At 39.6% G+C, this 12463-nt stretch overlaps 1 protein-coding gene across 1 annotated transcript in view; it reads right to left on the bottom strand.

The window, feature by feature from the left end:
• Positions 1-1904: 1904 nt before the first annotated feature.
• The window catches only part of LOC146459423 (integrin beta-1-like), a 34940-nt gene continuing 24381 nt past the window's right edge, over positions 1905-12463 (bottom strand). Inside the window, exons 19-28 of the mRNA XM_085089579.1 lie at positions 10355-10420; positions 9330-9402; positions 8214-8295; positions 7846-7973; positions 7378-7485; positions 6815-6965; positions 6003-6119; positions 5217-5329; positions 5001-5057; positions 1905-3977 (exon numbers count right to left, since the gene is read on the bottom strand). Of these exons, the coding sequence (XP_084945705.1) occupies positions 3906-3977; positions 5001-5057; positions 5217-5329; positions 6003-6119; positions 6815-6965; positions 7378-7485; positions 7846-7973; positions 8214-8295; positions 9330-9402; positions 10355-10420 (967 nt within the window). The 3' untranslated portion in view covers positions 1905-3905. The remainder of the gene's footprint in view (positions 3978-5000; positions 5058-5216; positions 5330-6002; positions 6120-6814; positions 6966-7377; positions 7486-7845; positions 7974-8213; positions 8296-9329; positions 9403-10354; positions 10421-12463) is intronic.

Genomic DNA, 12463 nt, shown 5'->3' on the forward strand with positions numbered 1-12463 from the left:
CAAAGAGCGGATAACTTTATCCACTGGATAAGTCGCTATCCAGAGTAGCAAATGTGCTCTAACCAATGCTTCTGGCAAGTTTTCCACACAATCCCATTCTTAAATTTGACATATGCTTCTACTCTATTCACAAATTATAGGACTATCGGGAAAATCTCGCACACTTTTTATCTGCCGGATAGCGAACTATCCAGTGGATAAAATTATCCGCCCTTTGAACAACTGGGGCCTGAAGGACTGGAGTTGTCTTTAAATCCGTGGTGATTACAGTGTTGATATTCTTAATCATAGACAGTCAGCCAGCTCCTATGCCAGACGAATTTGAAACAGTATTGAAAAAAGTAAAAAGCTCAGCTCTTTGTACTGTTTTATCTGTGTAGTACAAACAACCATGTAGTTGTTTTAACTGGTGACACAGTTGCGGCTGACGAGAGGAAAACAGCGAAGAGAAAAATCATAGCAACTGAGAAAAAAAGGTTAAATGGCATTGAAATGACAAAAAATTTCGAGAAGAAAGCAGGGATGCTTTCATTTGAACCAAACTTTCCAGTTCAATTTGTTGAAATATAAGTAGAACGAGAGGATATACCAGCAGTTTTCGTGAACAAACATTTTCTCATTTTGTTGGCTATGTACGCAATCACGTAAATTTTTTGATGAGACTAATATCGATGAGTTTGCAAGATTGTAACTTAAAGCGAGGCTTTCCCCCTGAAATTTCCAGAATTACAAACCGAAAATTTTGACTATTATGGAAAGCGCCCAGGTCGACAAATCATATATGTTTACTAAAGCCTTGACAGGGGACAAAACAATATGTGCCAAAAAGTTGGAAAGTATCAAGCTACTGTCACAAGGTTTCCCATCTAGGCACCAGAATCACAGCTTACTGATTCAAGTAGACATAGTGATGGCGAGGAGCAAACTGCAATATATTTCGATAAAAGCAAGAAATTGTTTGGCAAAAACAACAATAATGGAAGGAAGTCCTGGATCTTGAGTCAAGCTCCTTCAAAGGTAACAGTGATGGCAAAGATAAGATGTTGTTACAGGCTCAGACAATTAGAACCTCAAAAAAAGAAATAATTGTAGAAGAAAAACAAGAATTAAAGAACTAATATCAACAGAAAAAATTCTCTGCCCATCTTCAGTAACCGTATCATTTTCACAGAGTACCCCTCTTAAAAATCTTCATTGCCCCCCACCCCTTCCCAATGTTAAATTGACTTTCTCCAAAATGTTATTTCAGTAGACATAAAGCCACTCAAGGTGTCGTAGGAACCGGTTATACTCATCTGCACTTCAATCTCGTTCCCAGAGTCCACAGGCTCTTTGGCCAGCGGTTAGTCGCCAGCGACCACCCGCTGACCAAAAAGCCAGAGGACTCTGGGTACGAGATTGCACCTCACTTTAGAAGGGCGATTACATTGCTTTGGACAATGGAAGGCCTCGGGAAGTCACATAAAAAAGCCACGTTAGACGATTTCGTCAATGAAACTAATGAAATGTGCCCACAAAATGGGAAGAATGAATGTGATATGAACAGCTTGTAGAATTCCGAATATAAGTTTCTCCGAAAATCCCCCACCTCGAAACACAGAAGAGCAAAAATCTCAAACGAAAATATCCTCCGCGATGACATGTCAAAAGCCCGGGCTGAAACGAACACTACAACTAGTGATAATTGTTAAACCATCGTCGTTATAAACGTCTCCCTCCCTCTCGCTCAAGGCAGTGTTCTTCGCAATTTTCATAAAATTGTATGAAGACTTCGCTCTTAGCATTATCCAACATCGAGCAAGCTAAGGGCAAGAGGGGAGCGGAGGGTGGATCAAAGAGTTTTGACACTTCTGGATCAGCTGAAGTTGATTTAAGATGACCACAGTCAAATGAACAAGTCAACATAAATATCAAGCCATCTCTTTATTAAAATAATTTTACCATTATAAAAAAGTTTTTAATATTCTTACATTTATAAAAAAGCTTGTTAATTATTACTTAATTCGGATTACAGAAAACGGTACCGTAATCTCCTAGGATGAAAAACAACGGAAATCAACCACAGTAAATTCACCAAACATATTTCGCGCATATTTGACGCTGTTCTTTCTCGGAACGTAAAACAGTCGTCTGAGGAAATACGGCCCTGATCGGGAATATTGGGTATCCCTTTAATCCAGAATTTTGAGGGCAGTTCCCCTGTATACCTCAAATCACCAAGCTTGTAATTATCCCGGCCCCAAACTATTGTATTTGAATATTGGAAATTCCCTTATCACAATAACTATTTTCGTAGTAATCTTTAATTATTTCTTACTATAACCCCCTAAAAGAGCCTCTTCGGTGCTGATGACGAAAACAAGCAACGATTTGAAGTTGCGCTACCGCCTTACAAGGTTAAAAAAATGCCGTAGTCTAGTTTTTCAATTGTGATGGTAATAAAGTAATAGTATGCACAACCAAGCATGTTTACTTGGTTTGTAGTGCCAGGTGCCATAAGGGGGAACACAAGCATGAGAAGGAACAGGAAAAAAAAAATGAAGAATATTTATCTTTGTCGGGCTCGTTTTTACGTGGAAACCAGGGTGCTTACCATTTACGAAAACCACCCCGATGGAAATTTTCGGCATAAATACGAAATGATTTAGCTTGTCTTAACAGAAGATGGGTAACATGCAAAATGTATGAACATCAGCTGTAAATCCCAAAAGGAGCACTAAAAAAGTATCACTTTGACCAGAAGCCCATAATTTCAGAAGTATTCCGAAAGGAATGATGTGTACCATTTGATTTTCCAACTGGAATTTCCGGGTTTTCCATGGTAAGCAACCCTGGCCTTACAGTGCGAAACAACTCGTATCTAATGAGGACGTGAAGTCCACCTCCGTCTGTGATCGGATTACAGACCGAATTGGACGACATAAAGTCCTTTTAGGCAAAATAAAAATCTCATTGCAGTGCATCTGTACTGTGACTGCGTCTGCAATAGCGAGTATTGTTCAATTACTTGCAGCCGCATGACGTGTACACTACCCAATTAAACTGTCCCATTACAGCTCAAATCATGGCTGCTAATAGCCAATCAGATTCGAGAATCTTAATACAGCTATAATTATTTCTGGAATGCCATTATGTCGCGAGGGAATCCAATCAGATGCCAGATGAATAACAGGTTGTACACGGTAATCATCCTTGTCTAATTGGTTCCAGCACAAACAACTGTCAGTCAAATCTAAGTGTTCTCAATTGTTATGTTTGCACAGTATATTCACCTATTTAATAACCTATCATAAGGATTGTTTATTACATAACTATTTTAAACTGAATATGATACACACACTGCAATAATTAAACTAATTTTATACACACAGAGAAGACCGCAAAAGGGTTACCGAAAGCCTAAAAATCCTCCTGGCTGAGCCAAATATGGCTGTTGACTGCCACGACCACTAAAATAACTGCTACCTTTTACAAAATAACTCAATCAATGTTTTTAGACCCGTCTTGTAAGCATTAGAGCTCAAACTCGCCTGCAGTCAAATACCGCTCTGCCTAGAAAAAGCGCTTTATTTACCTTTTGTTGTTGAAGAAAAATTGCTCAACTTATTTGGATAGTTTTCACTATATATTTCTAATGTTTTTTCACTTCCAAAAATTAAATCTACCCAAGAGCCACGTGACTCTTGATCTGTTCTCACCGACGATGGACTTCCAAAATATAAACGGTTTGGATCTACAAGGCACTTCATGTAAACAACAACAAAAAATGACCAAACCGACAGCGTCTAAAGTGTTTGGTCTGCCATGTTAGTGGTAAGGGTAAGTCAACGGGCACGCAAGAAAATTTAACTGTTGTTATAAACAAATATAGACATAATTCCTTGATGGTGTATACTGATGGTGTATTACTGTCTTCCGCCAGCGTACGTGGGGTTCTCAAAGGTGGTCTTGGCAGCTTGATAAAGCGGATTTTTCTCCTGTAAACAAAGAATAAAAAAACCCGTCACATAACAAAATAATATAAACGGAGTCGGTTTTAATGCAGTAAAGAGATTGCAGATTAACGATTTGATGTTTACACGTAAAACACTTGAGGTATGGTCAACTACAAAACTCTCAGTTAAGTTAATAAGAGTGATAGTTTCGCAGTGCTTGATGATAACTCTCGTTTTGGTTTTCCGTTGAAGTTCGGTATGCTTTCCTTCTTCTTCACTGGTGAAGACAGCATTCTGCGTCCGCTGTGATGCAAATTTTTTAATGAAATCTGAGGCCTTATCCACACTTATGCATTTGCGTTTGAAAACACATACTTTTTGCCCCGTTTTCGCCTATTGTCCACACGAAAACGCCCAAGCCCCCGATGAAAACGGTTTCAAAAGGGGAGACATTTGAAAACGCATCGTTTTGGACAGGTGAAAATGGACACTTTTGAAAACGGTGACGTAAAAAGCGTCATATGGTATCGGTTCCAGTCCAAATCGGAGCATCTATCCAAGATGGTCAATCGTGCCTTGCTCGCACGGGTTTTTCCGCGCTTGGCAACTGTGATATGTGTATACATCGAGTTTTGATTGGTTCATTGCCCACTTGTTCAAAACCCGATTAAGCTAACCCTAGATTAACGTGAACTTTGATTAGAGTTTACTGACTAACCAATAAAGATTCTTCCAAAACATTTTTGACCCTTAGATTGACTTAGATTTTTCTGTAACATTATCTCAAGTAAGCTTTCAGTCAAAGCCACTTAAAACGAGAAATATGAAAACCTCGGTTAACTTTTAATCGTAAATTAGAGTTAACCGGCTTTCGAAAAACCGGCCCCAGACTAATTACTTTGGTTTTGATTTCATGACACTACATTGAAGACCACTGAAAACCGCTCTATACACAAGTGACTCCAAGCAGTTGTTTTATGTGCAGTGTCTTCTTTGACCTTTTCTAGTAATCGTGTCGAACTTCTTTATTTGTTAGTTAATAGTATAACCATCAAACAAGCTTACTTTAGTCCATCTGGAGTGCATCCGTTCTCTCTCGAACTTTTGGTATTCAATGCGATCCTACAATCAAACGGAAACAGTTTTAGCTTGTTGCTAGTTCATATGTGTTTCCAGGCGGCCTTAAGTCCGAGTGAGCCGGCCAGGAAAGACAACTTAAAACAAGACAGAGTTATGAAATCACGGCGAAAAACCAAATTACAAAGGCGAAATCCAGCTTACCACCATGGTGACAAAAGCTTTAACGAGCAGTAAGATGATAAGACCGAGGACTAAAATTCCACCAACAACTCCCAGAACAATGTACAGGATGGGCGCTTCCTTTGGACAACTCACTGTAGCAAAGAGATGAACAGGTACAATAAATCAGTATGAAGCACTTCAAAACTGATTAATTCAAGGTTAAATTTTGTATCAATTTACAGTTCAAAATATAGCCTATTTCAAACAATTTAAGTGAGAAAGAAGGGAAAAAAATTCCGTTTTCGAATACAACAGTTATGACATCAGTAGTATACCTCCGTGGCTTTGCCACTTTTCACATAATAGTAAGCTTAATTTATCACGTCTTTTTACGCTCGTCTGGTTAGCAAAGTAACAAGAAAAAAACTCGGACAATTACCTTTAGAGCGGTTTTCAATTGAGTGTCGAAAGTAATTGCGTGTTGGCTTTGGTTTCGTTTTCTTGCGCTCTGTGATTGGTTGACAAAACTCGCGCCACTTTCTCAACCAATAAGATGCAAAACCAAAACCAATCGTGCCTCGCTCACATGCGTTTTCCCGCGCTTGGCGCCTGTCACATGTATTTACTTTGAATTCTGATTGGTTCATTGCGCTGTTTGTGTCTGTTATGATTGGCCAGAGTAATTAATTCGTTTATGGTTTACGACACTCAGTTGAAAACCGCTCTACCTTTCTGAACAAACAAACATAGTAAGCTTAATTTATCACGTCTTTTTACCCTTGAATGATTAACAAAGTAACAAAAAAGAAGAACTCGAACAGTTACCTTTATCTTTCTGAACAAACAGCACAAAATTTTTGCTGTTTTCCTCCGTTTGGGTGGTAAAGTAGTAGGTGCAACTGTCCTCGTTGTCAATTGCCTCGCAGCGATACAGTCCTTCATCTAAACGGTACAACAAAATCATACGGGTTATCACATACCCTGGCGCCTTGCGGGTCAGTTTACTTTCATTTTGCTGTTGTTGTTTTTTGCTTGTTTGTTTTTTTTCGAACGGGTTTCCCAGAACTAAACCCGCGAATTCAATCCACACAAACATTAAGAAAGAATAAGAATATGACTTCTTTGCTTTCCGTTATACAAATGTAGTGTCAGCGATAACGTATCCAGCCCCAGTTAGTCGCTTATTCCAGCTCGTTATTGGACCTCTAACCTCTAATGTTTAAACTGCAAACTTTGCACTTTTTCTGCAGTTTTGTAAGTGAATCGTCGGATATCGCGAAAACTTTACACGCGAATATGTTAGCAACCTCCTGTGCGCGATTTTTACGAATTGTATGCCCAGCAAAACTGAGTCTGTCAGGTATAAGGAGACCTCAGGAAACTAGAAACCTAGCAAGTGAAAAGACACACCTTAATGTCTCAAACACGACGGTTTGGAGAGACAGGGAGGGGAGGGGAAGTCTGCTTGCTTCACTGGCCGATTTTTTTCCGCCCTCTTCCCCGCTAGAGTCTGTTCGAGGGCTGGTAGAGACTATGTCGGGTATTATCACAATAAAAATATCAGGGAATAGTTTCAGCGAGAGCAAGCATCTTTAGACAAGACATTAGTGAAAACTGAATTCATTTAATATTTTTACCTGTCTTCGTTTTGATATCATCCACGATTTGAACTTCCAGAACGCTTTCTTCACATCTCTTTTCCTTTTTACATTCGTCTAAAGACTTTCCTTGAAACGTTGAACACAGCGCACAGTCCTCATTCCGTTTGCACATGCCATCCTCGCAGTACTACAAAGAAAGCTCACCTTAAATAACCAAGGAGAGACTCATCTGCTGGATAAGGTTATCGGCCCTAAGCACTGCTAAAGCGTTATTGATACATCATCATCATCATCATCATCATCAACAACAATAACAACATTATCATTAACATCATCGCCATCTCTGTTCGACTTTTAGGCCACTTTAATTCGCTTGCCAGAATAAAATGTATGGCGTGTTGTGATTACAGAGTTAAATTACTGCGATGTCATTTTTTTCGGGCCCGAATCACATTTGACGCGATCGAAGTGCGAAGCAAAACTTTTGCCTGACAACAGCCAGGTCCAGAAGTTCTTTTAGGCAATCATTCTCCTGAGAAAGTGAGGGATGAACAAAAAACGGCGGAACATCTGAAAAAAACAGTGAGGAACTGACTTACTGGACACTTCTCGCAGTATGCGCCATCATATTCACTGTTACACTTGCACTTAAAGCAGTTTACATCATCCCCGACACACTGCCCTCTCTTTGAACCTCCACACATTTCCTACAAAGGAAACATTTAAAACAAGTTTACAACAGTAATTTCAGATTATTGGACCAGGCCCCAGTTATTCAAAGACCGAATAACGCTATCCAGTGGATAAATCGTCATCTAGCTGATAAAATGTACTCCAAACATTACATTTTATCCGCTGGAACGCGACTTAAGCCTGGTTCTGATATGCCGCCGAACTACCTGCGACACAGCCGCCGGTACTGCCTGGGATACTGTTCGGACATATGAGAATATACGCTGTCGGCAACAACAACCATCGCAGGTCTTTGCAAAGTTGACTTTATCCGTTCGATAATCCGCCTTTTGAACAACTGGGGCCAGAATAACAATAAAACTTGTAAAACTTACAGAATTTGCATCTTTCTTGCACTGCGTCTCGGGCGGGAAGTACGTACAGTTCTTCTGGTCGCACACGTCACCATAAAATTTGTCTTTGCACTGACATTTACGGCAACGGCAAACACCATGATCAGGACCTGAAACGCAGCAAATGTCACGCTCGCTTATTTTCGTTTCTCTTAAAGTTTCTCTGGGTTCTAATGGCTCCGTGTAATGCGAGACGTCAGGTGGAGTTTTACTGGTAACAAAAACGCTGTTTGCGTCTGTTGTGATTGGCCAGAATCATTACTTGAAACTACTCGAACCAACATGTAATTAAAAAAAATCAACTTATAAATGAAGTCACATTTTGTGCTTCACACGTGTGGGTTCCTTACCTCCACACAGCTCGCCTTGATATTCAGGACAAGAGAAGTCATTACATTCACACAGTGTTCCATAAAATCGCTGTCCCTGTTCCTAAAATGCAAACACTTCTGTCAGACTAAACAAAAATTAAATGTATCATAAATATAGATGATAGTCTAGGAAGGAAATAGGAGCAGGGATGGCGCAGTGGTGAGAGCACTCGCCTCCCACCAATGTGGCCCGGGTTCGATTCCCGGACTCGGCGTCATATGTGGGTTAAGTATGTTGTTGGTTCTCGTCCCTGCTCCGAGGGTTTTTCTCCGGGTACTCCGGTTTTCCTCCCTCCACAAAAACCAACATTTCCAAATTCCAATTCGACCTGGAAACAGTGGAGAGAAGAGCCACTCCGTGGATTCCACTGAAATTCCTATTTATTTATCTATTTATAGGAGACATTTGCGTGTAGGCTACAGGCTCCCAAGCGGGATAAAAAGAATACTAATAACTAGTAATAATTAGGGCGTGCAATCGATGTCACCAGGCCTTTGTCAAGTTGGTGATGATGTCATCCGCCCCTGCAAAATCTGTTGGGGATGCCAGATATGCGTCCCAAGATCGATATTGTCCCATACGATCACGACTCCAAACGCAATTAGGAATGCGTTCTTACTACGTCGAACACACACACAAAAAAAAATCAAGAGCGAAACAAAGGTTACCCAAACCTTATCTGGAGGGGGGTTAGTTTCTAAAGAGACTGTTGTGCTGCGTCGGCGGGGATTGCAAAGGAATGTTTGGTTTATCAACAGAGTTGATAACTAAAGGTAAATTGGCCACTGTGAAGAGATTCGAGTGATGATGTTTCAAGCGTTAGCCCTTCGTCAGAGCGAATCAAGGAATTGTGGATTGCCTGTGGTTTATATATAGTGAACAGTGGAGCTATGTATGCTATTGGTGGAACATTGGTAACGTGAAAAACAAAAATAAATTTGTCGAATGAAAGCATTCAGAACCATAGAGGGCTTGAACACGGGCTAGGCATGTTCTTTCAAGAACCAACAACTCACAATTTGGAGAGCTTTGATGTGCGGTCAATCAAAGTTATACCTTTCGAATTAATACAACATTCAACGAGTAATACTTACCACTCTGCACACGCACTTTCCACAAGCACACTCCCCTCTTCCGCTGCAAAGCAGCTCATCTGATGAGTTGGAACTGTAGGGCGAGTAAATGACAATCAAGATTGAATGTACACAATACAATGCATTTTAAAGCAGTTTTCAATCGAGTGTCGTAAAATCAAAACCAAAGTAATTACTCTAACCAATCAGAAGAGAGATAAACAGCGCAATACACCAATCAGGCAAATGCATGGAACCGACGCCAAGCGCGGAAAAATGCGTGCGAGCGAGGCACGATAGGGTTTGGTCTTGTTTGTTATTGGCTGAGAAAGTGGCGCGAATTTGCTACTGAACCAATCACAGAGCGTAGTAAAGCAAAACTAAAGCAAAAGGGAAATTACTTTTGACACATTCTTTCGACACTCATACAAAACTGATTGAAACGATTGAAAAGGGAATGAATTTCTTGTTTTCTAAAAGCGTACTAAATGTGCACGCTGTTGTATGGATAAAGATTTCTTTCCTTTAGCCATTCCCTTCCTATGTTTGCTTGATAGAATATTTACAATTTTGTTTTATAAGGGGGAAAAAGTGTAAGAAATGAAGAAAAGTTTTAAAGACGTCGGCTTTCAAAGCGTTTTTTTTTTTACATAAATTAATTTCAGCACTTTTCGGCGCCATATTGCCTCACATCAATCTGACACTCGTAGGAACAGACAATAAATTCCACATGAGATATGATGAATAGAGTACAAGGGAATTGGCGTTTAAGGTGTACCAGGCTAAATGCCTATTTCAATAGTTCTAATTTTAACCTGTTTTTACCTTCTGTTATTCAAACAAATGCATACAAATAAAATCAATGATAATGCCATGTAAAACTTCGTGCCGGCACAGGCTGAAATAGTTTCAAACCTTTCCAGGAATTGTCAGTTGTTAAAACTGAAAACGAGTTGTGCCGTAGCACACTGAACAACTAACAGGAGAAAATGTCCTTCACGGAACCTGGCATGCACGTGACACAGGGAAAAATAAACTAAACACACCTCTTGCATTTGGCCTGACCCTTTGACTTGTCAAATGGTGTGTCACATTGGCAGATTTCTCCATATCTGTTCAAAAAAATGAGAGATTGATCCATTATTGACAATTAAGTTTTATCAAATAACACAGGAATACCAAACGAGAAAATTTCCTGTGATCCCAATTCGTTTTGTGCCCTTTAAAAGACATATTTGTGTAAGCTAGTACAGATTGATTTGTCCGGATGCCTTAGCCGAAAATTTAGTTGTAGAAGGTTTTAGGAAACGGGATTTTATTTCCCGCCGGGATTTACTAGCTGATGTTGGTTTTACGAAAATAATAGTGACCTTTTTTCGCATTTTCAACGACATATTTGCCCCTTCGAAAACGAGAAGAATTAGTTTTCCAGCGTTACGAAATTTTGAGCTGATTTTATTTACGACTTAAAATGAATTCCTGAGGCAAATAAGGCCATCCAAACAGATATCCAATGAAGTAAACAGTTGTATGCTCCTGATAACAGGACTTAGTATAATTACTCAGGTGATTATAGAGATTCTGTTGATCTGATTGGTCGAGGATTGCGTCATATCCTGCTATAATCACCTTGCGCGAGGTGATTATAGCGGGGGCACTAACTTTCAAAATGGCCGCTTAGCTATTTGTTGACATTTCGGAAAAAGAAGTAAATAGGATGAAAGAAAATGCAATTCCGAAAGGCAGTAAAGATGCAGCTAAGTCCGAGGTGATACTTTTCGAAGGAAAGAGATGAAAAGTTTGCTAATTGTAATAATAAAAAAAACCTTGTAAATTGCATGTTGTCGATCTCGATGACTTAAAATGAAGACAACAAATTGAGTTAAATTCGAGCAAGATTTTCTTTATTAACAGAATGATTTCACAAACAAAACGAGTTTAAGACAGAATTTGAAAGCATGGAAGTAACAAGATGAATAAATGTCTCTTTAAGTTTTACGTTTCAGTGGCGAGAAAAGAAAACAGTTTTTATAATCTGAAAACTAGTTTGTTGTCGGTTCGAGCGGCTCTCGACCACCATCTAAAGTCACCGCCTCACAACAAAATATTTTCATTTGTGACAACCGTGTACTTGAAGCAGCTTATCTCCGAGGGCAATTTATAAATGTCCGTTAACCGGCGAAGCCATCATGTCAACAAGAAATTGTGCAATAAAATGCTATCGCTAACACTTGTGATCCCGGCTCGAGTTTTACACTAAACAGCCTGGTTCATCTCCATCTATTTTGGTAAACGTCAGTGCTTCGTCTCAATGAAGCGGCAGTTAAAGAATATTGACATTCTGCTTGAGGCCGTGTGCAGTTTATCGATTGCGCATGTGATTTCGATTGAGCATGTGATCGGCAGACTGCGCGTCTCTGTTCAATGACGCGTGACGATTTGAAACAAACAAACAAAATCGAGTTTTTTCGGACGGTACTTGTATTTCTCTGATAATCACCTGAGTAATTATACTAAAACAATTATTCGCCTCAGGCTCAGTAAATATTGGTGAATATTCCCCTCGACTTCGTCTCGGGGAATATTCACCAATATTTACTTCGCCTTCGGCGAATAATTGTTAATTATTGACTCAATAAGACCGGGTTTGTATGCTGTGTTTCAGAAAGAAGGTGAACTTATTAGTATCGGCTTGTGTACAAGAAAGTTCTCCATTGATTCAGGATTGAGGATTTAAAACCTAACATAACAGCTAGGAACAACACTTAAGGACGGTGCCTACTAATACCGAAGTATTTTTGTTTGGTTTATGACTATGCGGGAAAAGCAGGTCTTAGCAAGGGTTATTGGAATCCAAAAAGAAAAATGGGGGTAACCACGCATTTTTTAGAGATAATTAAGCAACAATTATTCTGAAAACGGTAAAATACAAAGCAATGTATGGCATTTTCTTCCAAATTTAAGCTTTATTATCTCTGAAAAATGCATGGTTACCCCCAATTTTCTTTTTGGATACTAAGAGCACTTGCTAAGTTCTGCTTTCTCCGCATAGTTTTAAACCACGCAAAAATATCCCTGTATTAGTAGGCACCACCCATAGGAAACCCGAGTATCACAAGATGCGCAGAACGTATGCGCAGTAACAATAGTAGGCA

Source organism: Pavona decussata, unplaced genomic scaffold (genome assembly GCF_977016875.1).
Source record: "Pavona decussata unplaced genomic scaffold, jaPavDecu1.1 SCAFFOLD_219, whole genome shotgun sequence".
Taxonomy (NCBI): Eukaryota; Metazoa; Cnidaria; class Anthozoa; order Scleractinia; family Agariciidae; genus Pavona; species Pavona decussata.